Source organism: Sesamum indicum, linkage group LG10 (genome assembly GCF_000512975.1).
Source record: "Sesamum indicum cultivar Zhongzhi No. 13 linkage group LG10, S_indicum_v1.0, whole genome shotgun sequence".
NCBI lineage: Eukaryota > Viridiplantae > Streptophyta > Magnoliopsida > Lamiales > Pedaliaceae > Sesamum > Sesamum indicum.
The window spans coordinates 7,618,721-7,629,339 of NC_026154.1; the positions used below are offsets into that span (position 1 = coordinate 7,618,721).

A 10,619-nucleotide genomic window follows, 5' to 3' on the forward strand; every position below is an offset into this window, starting at 1 on the left:
GTCACAAGGGTCGAAGGATCTTTCGTGAAATTTTAAGATTAATAGAGATTAACATTCTGATGCTTAAGCCAGTAATAGATCAAAGAAGAAATAAAAAAAGAAAAACTTGAAATAAAATGAGAATAATGGTGAGATATGATTAAGAATGATGAATATTCGTGAGGAGTGTAAAATATAAGCTAAAAATAGCCTAAGAACGAGAGGAAAATTGAGAGAATAAGTGAGAGTTTGAGAGTGAAAAATGGTGTTACCAAATGATTGCACAAAGCCTCTATTTATAGGCTTGTATAGAGCATGACACGGAGGTGATTGTGAAGTGCCGCACATAATTGGAAAACCATTTGAATTGGCTATCATCCAGAACAAACCATTGGAGATTTGGACTAGATTTGGTTGAGATACACGAGCTAGACTGAACCCTACCACGTCAGCCTAAAAAATCTAGGAATTGGTTATTTATGGATTTTCCAGCTCATTTGCCACCGATTTACTTGGAACAACCTAGAGATATTTTAGGGTGATGTGTACAAATATGCTGGCAAGCTGTATGACGTGTCCACTAGCTGCATGATGATGTTTTCGATTGGTATGGACCTATTTTTTAGGCCTACAAGTTCAGTAAAGTAGAAGGCAAGACCATGGGTTTTTCCTTCCTGCTAATGAGCCTTGCCCTCCTGCTGATTGGGCCAACTGGGTTCTCAACCTGCTGGGCTGGTATACGTATTTTTGTAGGCTTTGCCTCCCTACTAGTGGGTTTGGTTCGATAATTTTAGGGGCATCATGAATGTATAAAAAGTAGAAATATTTCACAAGAGTTATTATTTTAAAAATTATATTTTAATAAATATTAAGAGATTTTTTTTATCTTTTGTAATTATTCTGAAGATACAATGCACGCTAAAATAAAAATAACTCAAAAAATAATATCCTTAATGATATTTTTACATTTAATCATATTTTTGTTATTTCTTCAACCAGATACGATATAATATTATTACATAAGATACCAAACATACATTACGTCAAACTAAATACCGTTCAATGGATTATGGGATTAGTTATGGTCTCATTTCTCATACCATCAAATCTCATCATGCCAAATCCTATCATAAGAACCAGATTCTTTAATGTTGAGGAGTTTTATTTGGCTTTCAAGAATTTCTACGTTGTCTTCAGGCAAGGTAACGAATGCTTCCACCCCATCTCCTGATCTACTCTTCACCAAAATTGAGCTATTTCTCAAGGGTAAGGATGAAGTGCAGAATGAAACTGGTTTTCCCCACCCGTAATCAATTTCATACACAGCAAACCCACACCAACTGCTGCAGGAATATATCTCTAACCCTCCCTCCACAAGCAGACAATTTAGATTCATGATATCGTTCAAATAACTGTCTCCATTCTGCGCTTCCCCGATGTAATCCCGGTCGATCCTTCTGAACCCGCTTCTCAGTCGACTCACCAACTCATGAAAGTCCTCAACATCCTCCAGATTCGAGGTCGCCATTGCTGGCATGATGCAGTTGCCGAAAATGTTCTCCAAATGCAGATGTGGGCTTGTTCTTGGCCTCAGATTGACCGGATGCGATGCAAGAAAAGTCCTTTTTCCCACCGGGTTTTCAAATTTGGCCACATCTATGAAATGTTTCCAGATAAAAGCTGAGACGACTTCCACTCTGGTTGGATCCTTCACAGAGGGGGAAGTAGCAGCTTCTTTAAGAGCTGCCAATTTTTCCTTATCAAACACAAACCTCTTCGTCACTAGGTTCTCTTTCGATGAGGGAAATGGCAAGTTTGAATCAGAGCCCGGGAAGTCCCTGGACGGGAAGTACGTAACCAGGTCAAAACTGACCAGTTGAGAAAACTCAGCTTCCCCTCGGCACGAGGCTGCCCAGGCATTCATGAACGCCATTATAGACACGCAGTCGGCTAATTTATGCGATACACAAACTCCGACAGCGATTCCTCCACAGTCAAAGAAAGTGATTTTCACGACGATAAGAGCCACCCCAAGTAGGCTGCCCGCGGTAGCGTCTGCTGGAAGGTACTTCAACTGCTGAATGATGGGCTCTTGTAGAGCATCCTTGAGCTGAGCTTGAACTCGAGCTTCAATGAACTCAGCACCGGCGTCATTGCAGTCAATGAGCGAGCTATCTTGAATCCTTCCTGCCAGTGGGTAGAATGAGGTTAAAGTGTTTGATAGGGATTGTTTGAGGCGTTGAGATAGCTGGAGATGGTTAGAGGTAGTGAGGCCTCTTGATTCATCGGCTTCGTAGAAGAAGATGAGGGGAACATAGACAGGGGGTGCTAATTGATCTAAGTATGAAAGTTTCAGCTTTCTGAGGTGGTGGGGAGTTTGAGATGAGGGTTTGATGATCTCTTTGGAGATTACTTGTAGAGGAGCTTCCATGTTTGGTTGTTCTTCACAGATTTTCAAACAGTATTTGTATAAGTCGAATTAGTGTCTCTGGTATGAAAGAAGGTAATCCAGCCAATAAGACTTAGTTCAGGTCGTGAAGTAGAGATTTCATAACCTTAGAGATTGAGTTTAAACCTCATCAATACGTTGGATATTATTTAACTGTATAATAAATATTGTTTAAATATATTTTATCTGACATTGTTAACGACGGTATGATTAATTGTCTTTATTAGATATAAATATTATATATGATTAATTGAGTACAATTAATGATTATGGCAAATGGCATATTGGATAAATTAATGAGAAAGATAAATCTAAGGTTTTTATATTGCAGGAAAGTGAACGATTACTGACATTGAAAATGACCAGATTTGACTATGCATGAATTAATATGTAATTAAGTAACAATCAATTTCAATTAAATAATTGTGAATTTAAGTTTCTCTATTATTTGATAATTGTCTTAGGACATGTTTATTTTATTAGACTAATATGTCGTAGACTTAATAATATAACATAGTCCAATGTTCATTTTATTAAGTTGAAAGCATTATTATAACAAAGGTCGACTGCTGTTCACACTATTATTATGACTAGAAATGCCACTTAAAAAGGTGGGTTTCACCCAATCACTCCTTCTGCAATTGAAGTAAGAAAATAATAATAATAATAATTTTGTTAAATAATTGCATCACACTTATAATTCTATTTCAATTTTGATTAATCACATTTAAGTAAATATGTTCTTAGTGAATAATCTTTAAATATCTTTGTAAACATTTTATGATCTTTAAATTGTGTACTAAAGTCGTTGAAGTTGAAACCATTCAATTTGTTTTATAATAATAAGAGAAAAAATAATCTAATTAAATTAATCAATGATTCCTTGGAAAGATCCCTAACTTAAAGAGGGGCACAAAAGTCGAGGCCGGCCAGTTAAATACACCGCCAGTCTTGTTTTATTATCTTCTTTTAAAATGGCAGGAGTTCCATAGTTTAGAAACTTATCCAACAATATACAATTTACAATTTACAATTTACATCCAAAATTCCAAATTTACCAGTTTTTCACGGTTTAGGTGCAATTAAATACAAGAAGTTGAATAAATAGGGTTATATTATTTTTTTATAAATTAATTATATTTAATTAATTTTTAGAATTATATTAATTTTTAAAAATATAATGAAACATACAAATGTAATAGTGTATATTTTGTTGTACAATTCTAAAAAAATAAAATGAACTTTATATTTAAAATAGCAATTTATCTCTTTGTAATTTTTTAAAATAAAATAATTTGTTTTTTAAATATAAAATAAATTGCTTCATTTATTATTATATTTGGAAAAAATAAATGAAAGTAAATTGATAATTTTTTATATAAGATAATAATTTATACATTTATAGTATCACAAGAATCACTTGCATTTTTTTCTAAAATTCTAAATCTGGCATCGGGTTTCAGCCGAAGGGTCACAAACTTATCAGTATGGTTCATTGTATTTTTTTAGAATTGTATAGAAAAATATACTATTATATTTTTATGCTTTATTGTATTTTTAAAATTAATATAATTTTAAAACTTAATTAAATATAATTAATTTATAAAAAATAATATAATTTATGTATTGCAATTCAACCAAGTCGCGGTTTGAAGCCACGACTTGGTTAAAATTTATTTAAAAATTTTTTTTTTATTCGAGTCGCAGTTTGAAACCTTGACTCATAATATTAATATTAATATATTAAAATAAAATACATTAATATAATTTATTTATTTTTTATTAATAAAAAAATAATTAACCTATGAAGAACTCCCAAAATCCAAATCCGAATCCGGATGAAATGCATGTGTAACAAACACACACACACACATATATATAGGGTGAATAGTAATTTATCCCCTGTGATATTAAAAATGAGCACATTACACCCCTATGAAAAAAAATATAGCAATTTACCCCCCTATACGTTTTAAAATGAAGCAATTTACCTCCTTATACAGGGAGGTAAATTGTTTCATTTTAAAAAACATAGGGAGGTAAATTATTGTATTTAAAAAATATAGGAAGGTAGATCGTTATCTGTTTTTTTCATAAGATGGTAACGTGCTCATTTGCGATATAATAAAGGGGTTGCTTGCATGTTTCCTTATCTATATATATATATATATATATATATATATGTGCGTCTGCAATAAACCCGATATTTTCATCAACATTTTCTACGTTTATGATATATTCGTATAGATATCCCAATAAAACCTAAAATTTTACAAGATTAAATCCAAATGAACTTATATATAGATATACTTAGTAATTAGTTTCACATTCTAATTCAGATCCCTAACGGCCACAAACTGGAATGAATTTGAAATGAAATCAATTCTACCAAATGAAAGCAAAAGAAATCAATTCCCCGTTTCTTGAGTAAACTCAGCGCTCTTTCATAACATGCATTGTAGTAAAATAGATAAAATCACAGCTTAGTGAAATTCGAGCAGAAAATAGTTGTTCAATAAACTAAGTTCTTTATTACCAGTTCTACTAGCAGCAGCAGGAGCAGGCATATCAACAGGGAAACGGAATCAGAAGTAGTTGCTCTTGTAGAAATTTTTCAGGAAATCGGACACACCCTGATCCTTGGTTCCTACATCTAAGCCTTGACGACCTAGAACATACTGACCAATAATGTGGTGTCGCTGCTTTGCATGCTCCACGATGTTACTCAGTTCCTCTGTTGCCTTGAAGAGCAGCATATCAATAACCTGCACAATCATTAACAGAGTGTTGGCAACAGTTTAGAGAAAGACCTGCCCACTTTTTGTTTAGGAAAAAAAATTGCAATATCTGCTTCAAATTTTGACACTCAAACAAAAAGAACAGCAATTTCGAGCCAAAGGCTTATTCGCTGTCCAATATTAGGTAGAGTGAAGTCCACCATGACAATGGAAATACATAGCTTAAAGTAGGTACAAAGAATTTGATCCATTGTAACTTGAAATTATTTAAATAAGTTCTTTGGATATGTTATAATGAATTTGAAAATCTTAGCTCCCAACGTTCTATCGAAATGTAACATCAGAGTTCTTTCATAAATTGCTACCTTAGTTCCAAAAATCACAACATAAAGCATCTTCCTTTGTATCATAAGATCACAAAAAAACTGAATTATTTGCAACAAAAATGATGTTCAAGTTCTAAAATTCATTAATTTAGCATGGGGATGGGGCATTTGACCTTTGAACAAACCACATAGGACAATAGGGATATATGTGAACAACTCTGAAGACAGAAGATGTCAACTCTTTTATCCTAGTTAAACAAAACCATGTTATACCAGAAAATATACAAAAGAGAAGGAAACTTCAGATTCTTTCACCCATATGTTCAGATAGGTCCTACGCGTCAAGGCATCCATAAAAGCAAAATATGACTAAGGATGCCAAAACGTATCGATTGCTGGTCCGGCTTTCTACAACAGCTTTTGTATAGACACTAGGCAGCTAACTGGCATTTAATGTTGTATTATGTGGTAGCTGATAGATTGCAACCTTGGCACAATAGTACTAATATAAGAATTGCAACGTCGCATAGAGCAGGTTTTAGTAACGCAACTTGTCATCTAATCAATTATCTGGTGAACTTTAGGTAGTCATTTTTACATGACATCACGCAACCATAAGTTTAAAATTGTTAGAGAATATTTTTGTATGATTAAGAATAAAACTATACGCTTATAAACTTTAGGATAAATAAACCCCTTCACCATGTAAAAGGTTATCCGCACTGATCAACTTCTTAAAATCACCACTTTTAGCATAGTTTGAGATTTAACATGTAAGCTTAGAGTATAAAATCTGATTAGCAGCAGTTGAGTAGCTTCAAGCCAGTTTTTCCTGATGCCCAGTGCCACTTCCAAGAAAATAGGTCAGAAGCAGCACCAAAGGAAATGCCCTACCTGCCAGTACATAGAATCTCACATCCCAGCCAGTTATAGGTACTTCTTGGTCCTGATTCACTTCAAGGCATATCTGTTCCTAGAAATAAAATTTTACGAGTAGTTTCTCTAATGCTTTTTCCTTGGTATTTAGCAATACTAAGGCACCTACTTTTAAGTATCCTCTCAGTAAAGCTATTTTCCCTACCAATTTCGCCACTTCTTCTACACAATGTTATAGAGAGTAAATAAACTTGCAAGGAGAACTGATATTAGAAAACGTTCTTCTGAACTTGATTTGAAAATCTTGAGGCTCTGTTTGGTTTTTGTTTGGAGGTCTGGTATAATGTTTGGAATATGAATTGTCTAAAGAGACTTTATACTGTTGATGTCTGTTCAGTTTTTATATGGCTACTTCTACCCCATCAAACTTTTATATTATCATACACTGTTATTATAACAATATATTGATATATAAACATATAAATGTTGATGATTTTTATTTGCTTAAAGATATATATGACAATATATCATAATTGGAATGTGTATGTCTGTAGATTAATTACTGAAGCTTTTTAGTAAAATTTAGGAGACATGATGAGTAAGAAGGGAAATACTTTATTGTATTTTTGGCCATGGAAGTTTTTTTGTTGAAGTAAACCAGACAGAGAGCGAAGATTCTTATGCCTTTGAATTAGAAGTAGCTATTGGGGATGGGAAAATTAATCATTTCTTGTTGGTGGTTTGTGTTTCTATATAAATGAAGTGAGGTCTTTCTGCAACCATGTTTACATCTATCACACAAATGTATTTTGTTCCAGTGTCTTGCGGATTGATAAATAGAAAAAAACGAGTCCGCAAATGCACGAATGTGATTATTTCCAAGATAGCAGGTAATCCCAAAAGGCTAACTATGGTTGCTCTAAGCATGGTTTCACCCATGTGTGTATGCCATACAATAATGAAAAAAGTAAAGATGTTAATAATCTAGATGACAACATGAACAAGAAAATATAAGCAGTGCCTAAAAGGGGGGAGCAAGTGATCATGCTCAAACAATTTTCCTAGTGCACAAGTCAGTGGGACTAAATCTAATTATACTAGTGACTTTTATGTTATGCCAACTTGTATTGTTACTATAAATGTATTAAATGTAATGATCATAGTAGAAAGAATTCATGATTGCCCAATTTAATCTTTATGTCAAAAAAGCTAGTATCATTATCACCTTACAAAGACGCATTTCCAAAATCATAAATCTTATACATACATCCATCACTATTTGAAACATCACAAGCACATCCCAATTAGTAGGGGCAATTACAATTACAGAAACTTACAAAGTTACCCCTTACCATTGCACAAACAAATCTCACCATAATAGATTGAACAGTCACTAACAAGAATGTAAAAGTTAATTTGTGTGCATACATGACAACATGAAAATAAAGAAAGAAAGAGTCTAGAAGATGTGGTTTTTCTACTCGTCTTAAACGTATAGAAATTCTCCAGACCAAATCCTCCACACATTGTCCCAAACAGCAGGGGGGGAAACAGTTGTTTTTATTCTATTTTCAACTACAAAGACATCCCTTCAATTAAACAACTTCACAATTCTCAGGAAACAAGCACTATCAACACTTCCAGAGATAGAATGGTCATCTAATAGAATTGTTATTTGATTATTTCTTTGAATTTTTTATATCAAGATTAAACGGCAATCGTGTAACTTCTATTTTAGATTTACAAATGAAACATTCTTAGAGGAGGTCTAGATGTAATTTCCAAATTCAACAAGAGCGGTACAATTTAGTCTTCTTGGAGTGAATGTACATGTAATCAACCTTATATATGTGTTTATATGTATACGCACATATATATACACACATAGAGAGAGCGAGGGAGCGAGGGAGGAGCAGTAAGCAAGGGCTACCATGGTTACATAAGCTACATAACTTACAATTGTAACTAAGATACAAACTACTATTCTGTTACTAATTAGACTTCAAAGCACAGCTCCTTTATCCTCTTGATCCTATATTTTTGTATACTAACTTTTGCCATAATCCATTATACTTTTACATTAATGAGAAGTGAGCTTCTCAAACAATAGCTATACCCAGTATTGCATTTGAGATACTAAATATTTTTCAAAGACAATCTCCACTAGAAAATATAGTTGAGAGCTAAATGTGACAGTATAATCGTGAGTCTTAGGACAAGTCCTTTGGGTCAAGGTCTTCTTTCTCATGCCACTCTCTCCAATCCACCTACCTACCTCCCTAAGCTTCATCTCTGAGTTACTACCATGAATTTGATTAGACCATATACAAATCACATTTTATATGGCAGCAACATACTAGCATCCCTGTTCGAAATAAATATATACAAGAAAGCATGATGCTAACCTAACACATGAAATGGAATTGGATCACAAATGATTAAACTTTTCTGCTCAAGTACAATTGGAAGACTTGAGGAACCAATATATTAGAGACCTGCAGCGGTACCCTATGTTCAAACAAAACTATATTTCAAAATATAGATACATACAGATATATATGTACTTCCAGAGATAGATATCAAAATTTGGTTTTGCAAACCATACAAAATCCAGAAATGATTGTAATTAGAAAAACTGAAGCTTTATGTAGATAAATCTCTGAACTCTTTGCTTTCTAGCCTATCTTCGCATCATGGATGTTTATGTATACTATCCACTACTAAACTTGGGCAACTATTAGGCACTCCCTTGTTCACTTATGAACAAATTGCTGAAATGTAACTTGTAATATCTCATTTATATATTACAGTGGGTAAACCCTATTCTCCTCGGACCTAGAAATCAAAGTCTGATAGTTCATAAATTCTCTGATCTCTACAAGCTTACTTTTTTCCAGGTCGTTTTTCAGCAGAGTGTAGCCATCCAACAGTCTAAGTTCTCCAAAAACATGACACATTACAGAGAACAAAATCCATGTCAGCTCTAGGCTTCTCCAACTGCTAGAAATTCCCTTTCCCACTATTCAGCAAAACAAGAAGAAACAAAACATCAGACTACTTTCCAATTTCTGCCTGTCATCATTGCAACGCTGAACTAGTCCGGTGATTCCAATGTTATTTTATGAACAAACTCAACCATACGTGTATATATAAATACACACACACACACGCACATACATACATATAAATTTCTTAACAACACCAAGAAAACAAAAGGTTAGCAGCAATTGGTTGAAATTTCTTAAGCTCAACAATTTAACCAATTATAAGCTGATTACAAACAATTTGGGAGCACTTGTTGTTGCATTCATCCAAGGTTTGGTATCAGATAGTTATCCCTTCCACAGAACTGAGCTTTTGGAGTGGATTGGACTAATGAAAAACAAAAAAATCGAACCGGATCTGAATTAGAAGTATTCCTGATTACACTTCAAACCTATCAACCGGATTATTGATAATTATAACGCGTCATCTAAATAAAACTCAAATAAAGAACTCAAAAGGTGCAACAGAAAATAAAATAAAACAAGTTGTAACATAACCTTAGTGTTAGTAACATGAGCGTTCTTCCGGATCTCGGAGGCGATGGTGGAGCGGAGGTGGGAGGGGGCAACGACGTCGTGCAGGGTGTAGATTTCCATGATGGATGGGATGGATCTGCACGCAGTCTTGAAAAACTCGAACACGCGCTGACGAGCCTCCGCCAGACTAGCCGAGTTCGGCGGCACGCGCACGTACTTCAGCGACGACGCCATTGGATTTTAGTTTCTTTTACTACTCTACGAAATGTAGGCTGTGAGGGGAGTGGAGATGGGCAATCGGTTTCGCAGGCTGTTTAGTTTCTTTTTTCCTCTTAATTTATTTATGGCAAAGTTACATTTTCAGACTCGAAATTACGACGAAATAGTAATTTTGATCCTCTAATTTATATACTCTTCACATATTTGATCTAAATTTTAATATATTTAACTTAGAACATCATATATTTGGTCCCCAACATCGCATATTTAGCTGTGAGTTGACAAATTTGGTTTCGATTCCCAAATTTTATCCTCCATAAATATTGTCAGGGTTTAAATATATTTTTGGTCATATAATTTTAATACTTTTAAATTTTTATTATTTATCTTTTTAAAATTATAAAAGAATCCTGTAATTCTTTTGTCATTTTGTACCCTTCGATATTTGTAAAAGTCGTCGAAATAAATCATGTGCGCCTCACGTGGTTCATTTAAATTGGAGTTTTTATTC

General features: G+C 33.8%; 2 protein-coding genes across 2 annotated transcripts; both read right to left on the reverse strand.

Annotated features, from left to right (window-relative positions):
* Nucleotides 939-2,548, reverse strand: LOC105172243 (vinorine synthase-like). The gene has a single exon (XM_011093616.2). It carries the CDS (start codon nucleotides 2,408-2,410, stop codon nucleotides 1,082-1,084), a length of 1,329 nt encoding a protein of 442 aa, XP_011091918.1. The 5' UTR covers nucleotides 2,411-2,548; the 3' UTR covers nucleotides 939-1,081.
* Nucleotides 4,792-10,216, reverse strand: LOC105172193 (NADH dehydrogenase [ubiquinone] 1 alpha subcomplex subunit 6). The gene is made up of 2 exons (XM_011093556.2): nucleotides 9,911-10,216; nucleotides 4,792-5,193 (listed from the first exon to the last, which is right to left on the reverse strand). Exons 1-2 carry the CDS (start codon nucleotides 10,121-10,123, stop codon nucleotides 5,014-5,016), a joined length of 393 nt encoding a protein of 130 aa, XP_011091858.1. The 5' UTR covers nucleotides 10,124-10,216; the 3' UTR covers nucleotides 4,792-5,013.

What these genes read in the sequence shown, in the direction of transcription:
- LOC105172243 (XM_011093616.2), bottom strand. Translation starts at nt 2,410, where the DNA reads ATGGAAGCTCCTCTACAAGTAATCTCCAAAGAGATCATCAAACCCTCA.
- LOC105172193 (XM_011093556.2), bottom strand. Translation starts at nt 10,123, where the DNA reads ATGGCGTCGTCGCTGAAGTACGTGCGCGTGCCGCCGAACTCGGCTAGT. An exon ending in CTCATGTTACTAACACTAAG is followed by an intron (nt 5,194 to 9,910) that starts GTTATGTTACAA and finishes ATGATTGTGCAG; the next exon opens with GTTATTGATATGCTGCTCTT.